Source organism: Protopterus annectens, chromosome 12.part0 (assembly GCF_019279795.1).
Source record: "Protopterus annectens isolate FY-2018-M chromosome 12.part0, PAN1.0, whole genome shotgun sequence".
Lineage (NCBI taxonomy): Eukaryota > Metazoa > Chordata > Ceratodontiformes > Protopteridae > Protopterus > Protopterus annectens.
In genome coordinates, this window is record NC_056746.1 from 1,551,789,922 (window position 1) to 1,551,807,449 (window position 17,528).

The 17,528-nt window shown below is 37.1% G+C and overlaps 1 protein-coding gene across 1 annotated transcript in view; it reads left to right on the top strand.

The window, feature by feature from the left end:
- Positions 1-17,528, top strand: part of LOC122817288 (medium-chain acyl-CoA ligase ACSF2, mitochondrial-like) — a 1,483,010-nt gene that overhangs the window by 964,826 nt on the left and 500,656 nt on the right. Inside the window, exon 10 of the mRNA XM_044090514.1 lies at positions 16,619-16,695. Coding sequence (XP_043946449.1) covers positions 16,619-16,695 — 77 coding nt within the window. The remainder of the gene's footprint in view (positions 1-16,618; positions 16,696-17,528) is intronic.

Sequence of the window (17,528 nt, forward strand, 5' to 3'; positions counted from 1 at the left end):
GACAAGGAGGTCCCAGAGTGGGTCCCAGATCTGCTGCGGCCCAGTGCCACAGCCAGATGATGTGGGAGAGGTAGGTCCGCTGGGACCGGTCTTCACAAACGTGTTATGGTGTTGCAGTTTTAGAACATATGCGGGTTAGTAATAGTCAACACAATCCAGTATTAGTTATAATAGCATGCATAGATATCCCCATTAACCCAAAGCAACAGATTTGGAACAGCTGCATAGCAAACAGAACACATGCATATATGGAACCACAGTGGCCATTACAACTGCATGCAGGTTACATTGATAGCAACAGGGCACCAATGATAGTATTTCAACATGAAACATTAATAGAAACACATTTCAATATTTGTTGAACAATAGGACATATGTCCCAACAGCAGGTTTGGTGTAAAACATACCCACTGATTTGGGTGTTTAGATTATTGTTGCAAATACGGTGGGGGGGTGTCAATTAACAACTTGTATATCCTTGCAGTACACACAACTTTAATGATCATTGCTCTAATCCTTACTCTACAGGTATTATTGCAGTACTTTATGGCCTTGGTTTGGGCAGTGGTATGTTTGTACACAGTGTATAATTCAACCTTCTTATAGCTACTTTCTACTTCTCTTACCTGGTAGACCTGTGGGGGAATGGTTGTTAGTACTACTTGACTGTTTCTACACATATCCACAAAATCCTCATAGAACTTATGCATACAGCTTACTACCACTGCCGGGATTCTAACCATGGCTGTGTCTGCTAAAAATACAATTTTTGTTTTATCAGAGTGCACTATTGAAAAAAAACTACTGTTTTTTTTCCTTCAGTGTTTTCTATCTAAGTCTCTCTTGGTTGTACAATCTGACCTTGTAATTTCAACATTCTTATACAGACATTCCTAGACATATTTCTTATGCAGCACAGTGTGGGAAACAGTGGTTAACACAACATTACTATTCAGATATCAGATCTTGGTGAATACAACATGTCAAGCCATACAATACTAGAGTAAACACAACCAGTCCAGGATTTAGAAATTTATTGCTAGGCAGTTACAGTTATCTTACCTGGAAGACCTGTGTGGGGAATGTTTGTTACCACTACCTGACTGTTTCTAGACATATTCACAAAATCCTAGTTGAAATTATGCATACAGCTTACTAGGGTCTATATTAAAATATGAAAGTTTCAGAACTTCGAACGTTCTAATATCGACCCCTATTCAGCAAACGCTGGCAACATTGAACATGCAGAACAGTGAATTTTTTTCCTAGGGAAAAAAATATGCTGTTCCAAAACACATACACACAACACAAGCACACCAAACAAACAGCAATCCACATACACCTAAAATCTTACATCTAACCCTACACTAAACAGTGCATACACCACTAACTATCCACTTACCTTAACCCAAACCCTAACCCTAAGGTCTGTCACTATGGTACACTCACCTCACCCACACCCTAACCCTAACTCACCTATCCCGCCCTAACCGTCACGTCCAAACAATCGCACACTTATCTGACCCACGCCCTAACCCTAACTCACCTAACCCGCGCCCAATCACACACTTACCTGAACCTGACCCATAACTTTCCATCACAGTGCTGAAAATAGTGAAGTGACAGAAATGGGCAACCAAATTCTTTCCCTAGGAAAAAAATCGGTTTTCTGTAGCTTCGCTATTTTCAGAGTTCACTGAATATGGGTAGATATTAGAACATTCGAAGTTTTGAAACTTCAGTGTTCTAATATAGACCCACTTCTACCATTCCCGGGATTCGAACCATGGCTGTGTCTGCTAAAAGTTCAACAATTTGTGTTTCATCAGAGTGAGCTATTGAAAACCTGCTGTTTATTCCTTCAGTGTTTTCTGTGTAAGTCTCTCTTGGTTGTACAATCTGACCTTGTAATTACAACAGTCTTATACAGACATTCCTAGACATACTTTTTTATGTAGCACAGTGTGGGAAACAGTGGTTAACACAACATTACTATTCAGATATCAGATCTTGGTGAATGCAACATTTCATGCCATACAATACAGGAGTAAACACAACCAGTCCAGGATTTAGAACATTATTGCCAGGCAGTTACAGTTTTATTTAAATATGACCTATATGGGACTATTACTGTCATACTGTCTGGTTTATTCAGTACAAACCATACACAATTTTTATACTGCCAGGTAAAATTCTATGGGTCTATATTATAACATCGAAGTTCAAAAACTTCGAATGTTATAATATAGAACCCTTTAGTGTGAAAGCTGAGAATAGCGAAGCCTCGGAACATTGAAATTTTACCTAGGGTAAGATTTCGGTGGTCCGTGGCTTCGCTATTTACAGCAGTGTGGTGCGATGGTTATGGACCGGGTTTAGGGAAGTGAGCGAATGGAGGTTACGGATTGGGTTCAGGTAAGTGTGGTGCGATAGTTACGGGCCGGGTTAAGGTAAGTGAGTGAACAGACTGGCTTAAGGTGAGTGTGCGGTAGTTAGTAACTTTAGGGTTAGGGCACGGGTGAGGTGAGTGTGCTATAGTGACAGACTTTAGGGTTAGGGGTGGGTTAAGTGAGTTAGGGTTAGGGCATGGGTCAGGTAAATGTGCGATTGTGTGGACTTGAGGGTTAGGGTGGGGTAGGTGAGTTAGGGTTAGGGAGTGGGTAAGGTGAGTGTGCGATAGTTAGGGACCTTAGGGCTAGGGTTGGTTTAAGGTAAGTGGGTAGCTAGTGGTGTATGTCTGGTTTAGTGTAGGGTTTCGTGAAGTGTATGTGTGTGGATTATTTATTTTGGTGTGCTTGAGTTGTGTGTATGTTTGTCGGAACAGCAAATTTTTTCCCTGGGAAAGAATTTGCTATTCTGGCTTTTCGGTTTTCTGGTGTTTCGATTGAATGGGGTCGATATTATAACATTCAATGTTTTTAGATTTCGCTGGTATAATATAGATCCACATTCTACTCCTTTATATTCATTTGATATGACTACTACAAGCAGGATTGTTACTCACCAGCCTCGCAATGCAGCCTTTGCAACCTACTGGCTGGCATGGGCTTCCTGGTACGCAGCCTGCTCAGCTGGAGCTGTAATGAAAATAGAGAAACATTTAGGCATACCTATCCATCACATACACAGGCTGGACTTTGGTAAACAGTTATTGTTATGAATACTTACACACTGCTGGGACATCAGCATCTGTCTTACTTCTTGGACCCACTGTTCCAAGAGCTACCTCTTCCTCCGTTTCAAGTCAGCATAGTGGTGCTGGACCTGCTCACCAGTCTGAGAGATACCAGTAGCACTGGTGAGATCACGGGTGAGACTTTCCCAGGCTTCTGCTTTGTATTGGGAGCCCTGGTATTGGTCCTGTAGCAGTCTCATTTCATTTTTTTTACCAGGAGTACAACCCTGACCTTGGACTCCTGTATGTCCCAGCGCTGTGACCGAAAGTGCATGTCCTCTCCAACACCTGCCATACTGCCTACAGTAGGGAGCTACACCCAGTTATGAAGTGTATTCCCACCTGCAGGGTTTAAATATGGCCAATTTCTCACCCTTTGCCGTGATTGGATGCTTTTGAATATGCTGAGCTAAGCTAAGCTACAGGCAAACCTGCTTAGCTAAGGTTGGTAGTGTTTAAAGGGGCAGATTCAGCACTGCATATCAATGAGCAAATCCATTTAGCTGGTCTACTCATTGCTTAGCATTCATATGTACACAGTGCTTAGACCCAGTCAGCATAGCTGTGGAATGCTTAGCATTGCTTATGTTTTATTTTATTGGTCTACCACCTGTATGGGATTGATTTCATCATTCATTACATAATATGAATTTGTTTACCTTCCTTGACATCCCCAATGTGCTGTAATTACATTTATTCTTGTGTGACTATACTGTATGGGGCACTTGTGTTTATATGGGGGTTTCACTACTTTATTACACTGACACCTCACATCTGGGCCTAATACACTACTCTGGTTGAGAAATATAAGTTACTTCCTACATAAATATACAAATAAATTAAAATCATAATGATTACACTTACAAAATGTAAGTGGTTTTGGTGAGGCTCGAACTGAGAACGACTACATGCAAGGTGTACACTCTAACCACTAACACTATTGCACTTATGCTTATGTTGGATGTCTATTGCTATTTAGCTTATCGTGCCGTTTCAGCTGGGCTAAGCATAGCTAAGCAACGGGCACTCCCACACAGCTACGTTTAAACTTTAGTGCACATGTGAAAAAAAAATGCTTGTTGCATTTTTTACTTCATACCCTTGAGAATATCCATGCTAATGCTAAACCTGTTATTCTGTCAACTTTCTAGGTTTGTAGGGACAATTGTCCCTTATGGCTTTGTCCAGATTTCTTACCCTGATGGGTTGGGAAGTGTAATGAGTGATCTTGCTCTTTTTAAATTGCCCTATGGCAATTCTGGTGTGCAGGGAGCGTGTGTATTGTGAGAGCACTGCTCTCAGACACACCCCTTCCACTTGTATACAGAACCATGTCAGTGTACGCCTTCATGAATATGCATGGTGTGCTGCCGTGCTACATGGGAACGGTCCCTTCTCTGCAGGAATAAGGTATTCCTGCACAGAAGTTTACTGAATCCAGGGGAATGTCTTTAGGAGTGGGGTATCAGATCTTAACCATCCTATGTGAAGGTAATTTCTGGCTTGCACTACTATATTACTACTATCCGTTGTCCAAACTTTTTTCTGGGATGATACTATTTCACAGTTAGTCAGATGTCACAGCAGTTAACACAGATTCCCCCAGACTGCTTACCTAGGCATCTTTTTGCTTGTTTGCCTTTCTTCCCCCTATGAAACTAGTAACTGGTTGATTAGAAACTATTACAAAAATATGGTAGAGCCAGCAAACAGTGGACCAAAATCCATTTATTAAAGGAAAGAGGAAAAAAAATTCATTTTTATTTTTATATGTATTCATTCAACCCAGGGGAAAAAGTGCACCTAATTTGATAATCCATTTCTTTTCCTTTTTGTTTAATATTGCATGCCAACCAGATTTATTAACTGTATTCCGTTGTATAATATCAATCACAGTAAATCTGAACTTGGCATTTGGGTGTTTGATTGTATGTTTGTACAGTGCATTCTAGGTTTACAAGTCCTAATATCACTAAGATGTTCCGAGATCCTAAATCTGACACAGCGTGAAGTTTGTCCTACATAAAATGCTGAACAATTGCATGATGCCAAATAAATCACCCAGTCTGATTGACAATTTGCAAAGAATCTAATAGAAAAAACTTCACCAGTGTTCCTACTAGTAAATTCCTTTGTTTTACTCATATTATTGCAATGTGTACAGTGGCCACATGGGAAACAGCCCAATAGAGGGCCCCCTTGTAAGGTTATTTGTTTAGATGAATTCACATTCTTGTTGATATGTTTATAGTGGTTGAAAAAGGAACCCATAATCCAACCCTGTCTATATGAAAAGTGACATCTGTCATCCAATATTGCCCTAAGTTTGTTATCTGCTAGCAATATATTCCAATGCCTCTGCACACAGTTGATAAGAGTGTCTGTATTTCTCCCATATGTAGTAACCAATCTAATTTGTGAGTTAGATTTCTGTTTATGCTCCTTGTATTGTAGTAGATTCTCCCTGTTTGTGTTAGTAGCATACCGTCTTCCTTGAACGATATCACCTTTTTTATATCCCCGGTTAAGGAACCTTGTGGATAAATCTGAGTCATAGGTTGTAAATGTGCTTTTCTCTGTGATTGATATTATACAACGGAATACAGTTAATAAATCTGGTTGGCATGCAATATTAAAGAAAATGGAAAAGAAATGGATTATCAAATTAGGTGCACTTTTTTCCCCTGGGTTGAATGAATACATATAAAAATAAAAATGAATGTTTAAATGTATGCAATTCTGCTTTTGGACTGCAGGTGGCGATGGACCACTCTCTCGATATATATATATATATATATATATATATATATATATATATATATATGTTGTGAATTTTGTAACAGTTACAAACACTGAGGAAGGCCTAAGGGCCGAAACCGGTATGTTTTTTCCCTCCTTCCTTTAATAAACGGATTTTGGTCCACTGTTTGCTGGCTCTACCATGTTTTTGTAATTCCTTGATGCCTTTGAGCCATGCAGTAGCCGTATGTGCAGAGGTCTGATTGCACTGATCAGAAACTATTGCCACAATAACTACCCATAGTACCAAATGCCTAAATGTTTCAAAAAGAGAACAAGTTCCTCTTCATCTGCCATTTCTCCTTACATAAATTTGCTAACCTCAGGGTCATGTAGTGATGGAATAGTGGAAAAAACACCCTGCAAATCTAAGTTAACACACTAGCTACACAAACTCTGATCTTGTAATCACAGTATTAATGTAGGAAACTCAAGTCAGGTAAATGTTAACTCTGGGGTATTAGGAAAAGAGAAATAGCACTTGTCCAGATGTAGAAAGATCATTCATGGAGTATTGTTTCCAAGGGCCAGCCTTAGATAAAATGGTATGATAAAGGGCTTTGTGGCAACCCCACATCCTGCTGCCCACCTCAACTCATATTCCATAAAGCCCTCCAGTTTCCACCTAATACCATACCCTTCACATCATCCAGATTACTTTTTTCTTCCTTTTCTCATATTAATCTTATCTTTTTCCTGCATCCTTCAATCACTTTTAACAAGCTAACATGCCATTGTAGCAACTTTGAATGAAATGAATTAAGCCATGGGTCAGAAAGCAGATGGGCCCCTGAAACCATGATTAGTAGATGCTCTAAAGTACAGGTTTGAAGTTTTTTTTTAACAACTATTTCATCCATAGATGATCTAAACAATAATCCTAGTTTAAGAAAGAAATTCAGTCTCGTTCTTCCCATTTGTTTATTTATTTATTTATTTATTTTATCCTTTAACAGCATCCTAACTGGCCAAGATTGCACGTTAATAACTCTGGAAGAAATAATTGAGTTAAGTTGGAACTTTTAGTGCCGCTAGAATCCCAGAAAACATGGGGTCTAGATGCTCTGAAGTACGTACTAGAACTTTGTTTTCTAACCTTCTTATCCAGTGACAACCTGAATAAAAGTCATGACTTAAGAAATAAAGAAATTCAGTCTTCCTTTTTTTCCTTTCACGGAATAAATAAGTTGTTACTGAGGCTTAATATTTCAGCGTGACAAATAGCAATTCCCAATAAAATAAGAAAAGAAATCCTTGTGAGGAAATATAAATCATATATGAGAATAGTGCATGTCTGCTTCTCTACTCACCCTTTCAAGAAAAGCTAATTCACCCTCTGTACATCTCTGGTGTTAGATTGTGACAAAAGTGAAAGAAGAAATAGCCACAATCATACATTTGAAGTTGTTTCCGTCATACGTATATGCAACATGCTTCCTCATTCCTATCTCCAAAAAGTAGCTACCCAATTACCCATAGAAAATAAACGTGAACACAGGAAGGGCATGCAGACACTACACAGAAGGCACCAAAGTGAAGAATTAAACTGAAAGGGAAAGAATAAATGGCTACAGGAATGTATTTCAATATGTTGCTGTAAAACATGTATATGTGCAGCATACCTCATTGCACCAGCCTTCCAAATTATAGCAATCAGTATATATGTCTGATAGTGTGTCTACTTCAGTAGACCGACCACTCACTTACCCGACACCCATTTTTTGGAGGCGACAAGACCGACGCCTTCAGAAGACCGACATCCGAAAGACCAACGTTTCACGCAAGGTAAGTTACCGCTTGGCTATCCTGTTGAACCTCGCCCCTTACCCCCACAGTAGTGCGTTCTCAGAGTTGGTATATTTAGTTAGTGGGGTGTGGGGGCGAAGCCCCCTCCACATCAGTGGGTTTAGTTTTACTTACTTTAGTTAATTTTATCGGGATGGCCAAGCGGTTTCTTACCTTGTGTGAAACATTGGTCTTCCAGATGTCGGTCTTCTGAAGGTGTCAATCTTGTCATCTTGGGCAACTGGGTGTCAGGTAAGTGAGTGGTCAGTCTACTGAAGTAGACCCCTGATAGTTGATAATGAGGAAAAACAAAGAAAATATATTCCAACTTTTTGCTGCCAAACAGTGTTCTGCCCCTAAACAAGTTATAGCAACCTTCTGTGCAAAGCTCTGATGTGTATGATAAGAAAATGTAAGGAAAAAATAACCACATTGTCTCTGGTCCAACATAAGTTAAAGTGACCCTCTGTACACACCACTGAAGACTAATTGTGAAGAAAGTTAAAGAAACAGCATGTTCACCAATCTCCACACAAGTTATATCAATCTTCTGTGCCCACAGCTGAGATGTAATTGTCAGTAAAGTAAAAGAAACAATGACCACATTGTCCACAGCCCCCCATACAAACTATAGTGACCTTCTATACTTTTCTGTGTATTGCCAGCTCCAGACTAAATGGAGTACAAGTGAGAGGTTCAGGAAAATGTATGTATCAAAAGTATGTATCAAACTCTTGTTATACAGCTGGCATGGCTGGCCTGTAGGCCTCAGGACTCTGAAGATCTTGATGTTATGTAATGCATTTTCCACCTTATTGTTGAAAGATTGTCACATGTTAAGAGTTAATTATCTTGTTTTACTACTTCCCAGAAAATGTATGTATGTATGTGACCCCAGTTGCCAGGTGTGTCACAAGATGCAGTGCTTTATTTTTTTATGCAAACACACATACTCCCTCTGACAAGCCAGGTCTATTACAAGATGACACACACACACACACACACACACACACACACACACACACACACACACACACACACACACACACACACACACACACACACACACACACACTTTGTCCATCCACTGCTATCAAGTTACATATAACTCCTCCAGTGGCACCAGGAACAGATGATAACATCCACAGTTTTGATTAGGTAAGTAAGGGAAAGAAGAAGACTGCCAGGCCTTTCTTCTGTATGGCACACATACACTGCGCACACATCTATAGACAATATAGAATGGGAAGAAACTGAAATACCTAGCGATAATGCATGTGAACATAAGAAAGGTATGCAGAGTGTTGTATATAAGGTACCCCGGACAAGAAATGAACCACTTATTGTAAGTTATCTGTATGATTGAATGTGCTTATCTGTGCCACCCTACAGTGTTATCTACAGGCAACTACAATGATGCCAATTCAACTATGGAAGGTCTTTGGAGTGTTAGCAGGAACCAGACTGCCTGCATAAAAACTTATGCAAAGAAACACAGGACATGGAGAATTAACACAGAAGGAACCACAGCCAATAATTCAGCAAAAGAACTAAGTGCTCTGAGGTCACAACACTACTGGCTATGCCACTATATCAGTGATCAGTTGCTTTCAATGCCTTCTACCTAGACCTCCAAAACATTGTGTACAGGGATGAAGTTTGACTGTGCTGGAAACTGAAGGAAATTACAACCAGCTGGTTATTTTTAGATACACTGCAACATGCTCCCCTCCCTCATGCATGCGTGCATGCATGCATACATCACGGCACTGATTATTTAAAATAATTTCAACAAAATACAATCTGGTATGTGTCACTGGTGCTGTCAAGTCAGATTACTAACTGTTCAACTGTGATCAAACAACAGCAGAAGAAATTACTTTTATCAACCACAGACTGCCCCATATCCAGAAATTATAGCTGCTTTGTTGACTTTGTGTACCTCAGATGTCTAAATTATGTATAAATGTAGCCACAGTAATGTATTTTAAGCTTGTTTAAACAAACATAATTTTTTTTTTATTCAACTGTCGCCTCATCAACTCTACAAACCAGAATAATCTGTACCATATTCTGGACACAGTTTCCTGCTCTTATTGTTAGACTTTTGAAGTCTCCTTGCATGCCAAGTCATTCATACTACTGACCTGTTCATTTCCTGTGTTGTCTCACACCTGCTCCAGTGTGAGTCCACACTGTATGGATGAGTCTCTCTAAAAAAATGAGCCTTAAATACAGTGACTCACAGATGCTGTCACCAAGAACGCAATCAGGGCAGCTTATCATATTTTAGAACCTGGTAGTTTATTATGAGGTCAACAATCTCTTTGTATCACCTGTAGACGCAGGCATGTACCTTCTCATGGATACTTACATGAGTGCATATTTCAGCATGCAGCAATATTAGAGGGCTGGCTATTTCAGCTTATGTCTTGAGTAAAATGCCCGATCATCAACAGGAGGTTCTATGTAATATACTGAATTTCCCCATGGGAAAAACAAGCTGGATTTAGCCTTTTCTTTCCTTCATTCTAGCCCATCCAGTAGTCCTAGGTCAACTGCAGCACAGAAGAAACACGGCCTCATGCTACAGGGCTGACAATTTTTCTTCAGTAACTGAGTTGGTCTGTGTGTGGTAATTATTGGCATTGTCTAGTTGTTGATATTTCTTTGATGCTCAGTTTTGTAATCTGTTCTGCAATTAACTTGCACTCTTTTGTTTGCAGTTGCATTCTTTTTGTTGTCTTTATAAATGCAGTAGCCTGTTTTTCATTAATATTGTGTTATATTTGCTGCCTGAATTTAATATATTACCTTACTCCCTTCTGAAGTGCTGTCCATCTTTCATCCAAAGTTACTCACAAACTGAAGCAATGGTATGACTATTCTTAATGCTGTTGTTTTGTTCCACACCACTCCCGATTCAGTCCCATAATTTATTGTTATTCTGCTCAAAAAATTATATTCTAAGTTCAGTCGTCTAATTTGACTGTTGTGATTATTGTTTAATAATTTAATTAATAACTCTCTTAAATGCACTGCTTACAGTATTTGACAATGTTATGCTTTTAGAAGAAGGCTGATATTGGGTCTAGCCACCAAAAAGTATCACATTGTTTCTTACACCTTTTTTTTTTCTTTTTCAGTGGTTTCAGCCCTCGGTGTGTGCTTTCTATTGATTTTGTCCTTTCTACTGAATTACTTTATGCTTTTCTCTGTTCCCACCTACATAAACACACATCTTCCTCCCAGCTACTGATCCCTGATGACAGTTAGGTCTCAATTCATTGAGCAATTCTATGCAATCAACATGCAAGCAATGATATGTATCCCCTTTCCTATCAGACCTTTACAGTACATCTTATTGAATGTACAAAGAAACAATAAGTTATCTAGTGCTACCTCCATCATCTCTCTGCTCCCACCCTTACACCGACATACCCCATGCCCTATTAAATGCCTCACTCATATTGCAGTGAATAATAATTTTGTGTTCTTTGAAGGGGAATCTTATCACCAGATATCAGGTGTTACGATGGGGGCCACATGTGCTGCTATTTATGCAAATTTTGTTTTGGCAGAATGGAAGAAACATTTTGTGTTTGCTTATCCCTCTTTTGGAATAATATACCATTATTTTTATGGTTTTGAATGATATTCTTATTTTATGGGAATGTGATGTATTATTTTTTAATTTTGTGGACTATTTTGGGCTATACCTCAATTTTTTAAAATATATTCATGTTTATGATATTGATAAAAACAATTATCTTGATGTCACTATTAGTAAGGGTAAAAACAAATGAGATTTATCCAATATGTTTCATAAAAAAAGCTATTCTATTTTTTTTCTGCATTATTTATAATAGTTGTCACCCTTTTTCCAAAAAAAAAATATTGTTAAAGAGCAGATGGCATGACTTTCAGGAGTGGTTACTGATGATCAGAAATTTCTTGAAGAGTTGGACAAATTGACTGAGATGGTTAAAGGAGGATGTTATTCCATTTTTGTTAATGGAAGTGAAAGATAAATTTGTAAAGGGGAGAAGGGTGAGATATGCTCCTATTTTGGGTAGTGGTGAACATTTTCAGCTGATAGTAAATTGTTGGATGTGAAAATTGACAAAAAGGGAGCAATGATGATTCCATATAATAGTGATGCTCCCCATTTTGTGAAAAGATATGGAGCATGAACTTCTCTCAAAAGGTGAAGGCTGTATCGGTTGATTTACCTCTGGCTATGTTTAGCAGGGGTAAAAACATCAAGTTATTTTAGGTAAAAATGCAAGGTCCAAAATGTTGAAATGTGGGTTTTTAAATAGTGTAATTATACCAATAATGGACCATATGTGTATGTTGAATGACCATAGGGTGCCCAGGGAGGTGTAACTATAACACTACCATGGTGGTGTATATGGCCACCAGCATTTCATGACCTGCATTTTATAAAGGAAAAACTAACAGGAAAGTTAAGGAAAGAATGTATGACTATTTATATGATATGAAAAGGGAGAACATAGTAATACATGCAGTTAGTAAAATGCATATTTTGAAAGGTTTATTTTTTGTGACCAACAAGGTAATAATTAATAAGAGAGGGGGATACTGATGATTTATTGGAATATTAAGAAGTGATTTGGCAATTGCATCTCAATGTTTATAGTGAACTTGGTTTAAATGATTCCCTTTCTTTACTTAGTGTTATTAGGGTTAGGGCACTGACTATTTAATAAGATGAATCTTTTATGTCTCTTATAAATGTCAAGCAGGAAATGTTTAACTAGCTTGATTAATATAAATTATCTAGAATGTTATTGTCTTATTTTTGTTTTTAATGTGATGTTGAAATTAACTATTGTGATTGATTGTCATTGTGTATAAACTTTGCTGACATAATTATTGTTTTAACTCTGTGATAGTCTCTGAAGTTGCTTGGGGATGAAACACTGTTTTGTATTAACTTCAATAATTAGATTTCAGTTGTTGGTATATATATATATATATATATATATATATATATATATATATATATATATATATATTTTTTTTTTTCACCATTTTTAATAGAGCTTCGTGTCTTTGTGTTAGAAGACTGGGCAGTACTATGTAAGGACAATTGCTGAGCTGCAGCAAGGTACTATGATGGGTATACCTTTCAGGACCTTTACGAATTCAGCCCTATTTAATGTTCAGTTTATATAAAGAATGAGAATATAACTCCTTTTTAGACTGGGTAAAACTGTACACTTAAAATGTATCTGTACTGAGTAAATATATAATTACTAAAAATTGTATTTATCAGTGTAAATGACACTTATTTTTAGTTTAATATTCCAAAAATAACAGCAAATTTTCAAAACAGAGCTGTTGGTCTGGCCTTTTTACTGAAATAACAGTCAATGTAAAGTCTTCATTAAAAATATGCTCCATTGTTGGTTTTGTTATGAAATCCCAAGCAATTAATACCTATCTCTGTATGCTAATACAGCAAAAGCAAGTCTATTTGGGCATAACAGCTTGCAAAAGTTATATTAGCTTATATAATGCATGGACATATGAACTCTTTTTCAGGTACAAAATTATTTATATTCGTCCATGATATATCTGCACTCTGTTCCCTTTAACTCAGAAGTAATATCGTAAATATTTTCCATTGCAAATGCCACTGAAAGTAATATTATGTCACTGGAAATATGTCACCACTAAAATTATTACAATGACAAAAGCAAAATGGTCAAACCAATGGGAAAGTGCTTATAGCTGGAATGACAATCTAAGTATGGCCTACACCATGTTACCCAGACATGACTCCTTCCAACTATATGATATGGTAGAGTATATAAGATAGTGTCTCATGTACAGAAACTCCAAATGCAGACATGCAGACATGCAGAGATATTTTGGTGCTGCAATCTGTAAAGATCCACATCATTCAGGCTTTGTAAAGGATAGGTATGTGACTTCTACCTAGAGTAAAGAGTACACTATATGTACAGAATATGTATATATACACACACATATATATATATATATATATATATATATATATATATATATATATATATAATACACATATATATAGGGTCTATATTATGTCCGCAAAAACACCTTTTAGCGAATGACTGTTTGCCGAATGATAACCAGCAAAATCTAACTCGCTCGCACGGCCATTACAGCAAATTCTTTCCTAGAGAAAAAAATGCTTGGCCAGCCTAAAACCACACAAAATTTAAAACCCTGCAAAGTGGGGGGTTTCCCCTGCCACACCCCCCCCAATGTGGGGGGCTGTGCCCCCCACACCCATCTAACTAAATATACCAACTCTGACTCTGACATCACACTACAGTGGAGAAAAGGGCAAATTCCCAATGATGGCCAAGCATTCTATACCCTAGGAAAAAATTCACTGAAATGGCCATTTGTGGGAGTTATATTTCACTGTTAGCATTCGGTGAAGAGCCATTCACTGGAATACGATCTGAGGAAGACAACAGTCGAAAGCGCTTATCGGATATCTTCAAGGGACAGTTTTGAGCTTCTTTATTTTTTATTTTTCATTTTATTTTCAAGTCGAAGTTTTATTCGTATTAAATGACTACATTTTAATTGGAACACTTGTGGATTTCATTGATTGGCCATCTTTGGGTGGATTTTCTGTCTTTTTTCTGCCAATATTGACTGTTTTTGTGACAGACCACCTTTAGCATTTGGGAGTTATTCATTTATTCATTCACTGGAAGGGGGTATCACGGACATAATATAGATTTTATATAAATATATATATATATATATATATATATATATATTTATATATACATATATATATATATATATATATATACATATATATATATATATATATATATATATGTATATACCTACATAGATATGATTTATTGAAAATGCATCACATTTAGCACCCATAAACATTTTACCACATAATTTCTATTTTTTTCCCTGAGTAGCTATAAAAAAGAACTGCAAATCCCCAAATGAAGTAAACAAATGACTCCAAGTCACAAGTGAGGTAAAGGATAAAAATATACTATGCAAAAAACACAAAATACATACAATACATTTATACGTGTGACCAGAATTATGTATATATGTGTGTATCACACTCCATCCATGCAAACATACATACATTCACACAGTACAATACAATGTAATGAGTAATACACATGATTAAACGGGGGCCCCATATTACCTAGCCAAAGATTTCAGCTTGAGAATACATTTAATGGATAGACTATCACTGAGTCTCGGAGGGGCATGTGCATTAAGTCTAAGCTGCCAGGCTAATTCTTTCTCATGAAGTCTCAACGATAATGGCCCCCCCCCCTCCAAGCCAACTTTATCTATAGCCATAAACAAAAATTCAGGATACACACATATATATAATTTTGTGCACATATGTATAAATGTGTGATTATATATTTATTTTTATTTTTATATATATGTATATACACGTTTACATTATTTAATATACACATATATTTTTTTCCTATGTTGGTTTTTTACAAATTTTTCATATCCGATGTTGCTTTGGCAATGTATTTTGTGTTTTTGTATATTATGTTTTTATATATAAATGTATTTAACTTTTTATTAAAATTTGGGTATTTAGCTTTAAATGTGGGTGGATTGTAGACTCATATTTGATGATGTCATTGATGGTAGCCTATTTAAGTGATTTGTTGTTTTAACTTGTTTGTCTGAAGAAGTTTGCTAAATTAAGTAAACGGAAGCACTAACTTTACCTCACTTGTGGCTTGGAGTCATTTATTTTCTTCATTTGGGGATTAGCTATAAAAAAGAATAGGAAAATTATTGGGTCAAGCTCAGCATGAGCTGTATATAATTGCTCACAGCTGTGATGAAGAACTAATTGCAGTCCCAGAAACATATACTAAAAATGTCAGTGTGACATATTTTGTTATAAATGTAAGCATCAACATCATGCTTGCACAGCCATTTTAATGAGGCAGTCTTTAAAGCTCTACCATATCAGTTTATGTACTGAGAGATTACAAAATACTTCTTGAGATTATGGAATGCAATATATGTTCATGTAAGACACACACACACACACACACACACACACACACACACACACACACACACACACACACACACACTCTCTCTCTCTTTCCCTCTTTTTATTTACTTTATTGAACAGGAATGAAATAATGTATATATGTGATACCTTATTTCACTGCCAGCGAGGGAAAACAGTCTAAATAAAGAAATCTTGGAACAACCACTCTCCCCCAATCTGCTGATCTTTGCAGCCCCCCCCCCCCCCATTGGACTTGAGTACATTAATTCCTAATGGTGAGAGAATCCTTTCATATTCCATATAGAAAGAGCCATCTGGTGGGCCATCATTCAGGCATACATTGGGAAGTTTGAAACTCACACTACCCTCACAGGGATGAGGGCTATTAACATAAAAGTTCTAATCTCTGGATGTTCCAAGCCCTCTAACAACTTTAGTCATTAAAATTTAGACTTATATCTATATAATTATCTAGTGATTGTATTAATTGTTTATTACATAATCTTTTTTAAATCATATGATAGGTGCTGTTCTTGGCAAAATAAAATACTGTGAACAAAAGTTAATACATGGCAACCTCATGTATTTTTCTTACTCAACTGTACAGTAAATTTGTACATGAAAACACTGATTTTAAAACATATTGCTTTAAAATACATGATCTATATGTTTGTACTTTAGAAAACTTTCTGTATCTGCAGACTTTCCACAGCAAGGAAATGATGACCAAAGCAACTATTTGAATAAGATATGGAATTTTAGGAAAATAAATCCTCATTGTTTCATGTTTCTTTCATCAGGCATTATTTCAGCATCTCCAGTTCCAAAAGAAATCTTTAAGAAAGTTATGACAGAAATGCACTGCCATGAACTCACAGTAAGTATGTCTTAAGAGTGTATGTGTGTGTGTGTGTGTGTGTGTGTGTGTGTGTGTGGGGGGGGGTGTATTTACATAGGAAGCATCCAGTGTAATTATACAGAAAGCAGAAAGAAGGGGAAAATTGGGGCAAAATTACAATGCCCTGCAAGATGGCCAGACTGTAGGCTTGTCAAGCTGTAGAGGTACAGAAAGGACAATGAATACAAGATTGGCTGGGGATATAAGAAAGAGAATACATTGACAAAAAGGTTGCATTAGTATTATAGAATATACCTGAATTGTGTCATGCCCTCAAACCAAGAAATGGTTTAGCACAGAAACTGTTTTGAAATTTGAACTTTCTAAGTTAGCTGCTTTAGCTTTCCGAAATTTGTATATATTGATGATATTGACAATTCTTAAGAAGAAGTAGTACAACTGACTTGAATGCAAATCAGAAATGGGATAGCTGCAAAGAACTGCATCTGCAGCAGATCAAAGCAAACAAATACAAATCAAAATGAAGAAATGCATATAACATAAAGGAGTACAGTTTAGGTTCCCTGACAAGCGTTTGACTCATATGTGACCACATCATCCAATAATAATCGCACATACGAATAATCTCCTAAATGCAAACAGCATTCAAAAATAAAGAAATCAAAGAATAAAAGAGTTTTTGCAGGGGGCAAGCCCTATCCTACACCCCCTGATGTGGAGGGGTTGCATACCCATGCTAACAATATCTAGCAATTCTGAGGTTACTCCATCACAGAAAAAGAGGGAACTTCCCAGTCCACTAGAAATGTGTTCTTCCATGTAAAAACTGGTCAGTCCACACTATTGATTAA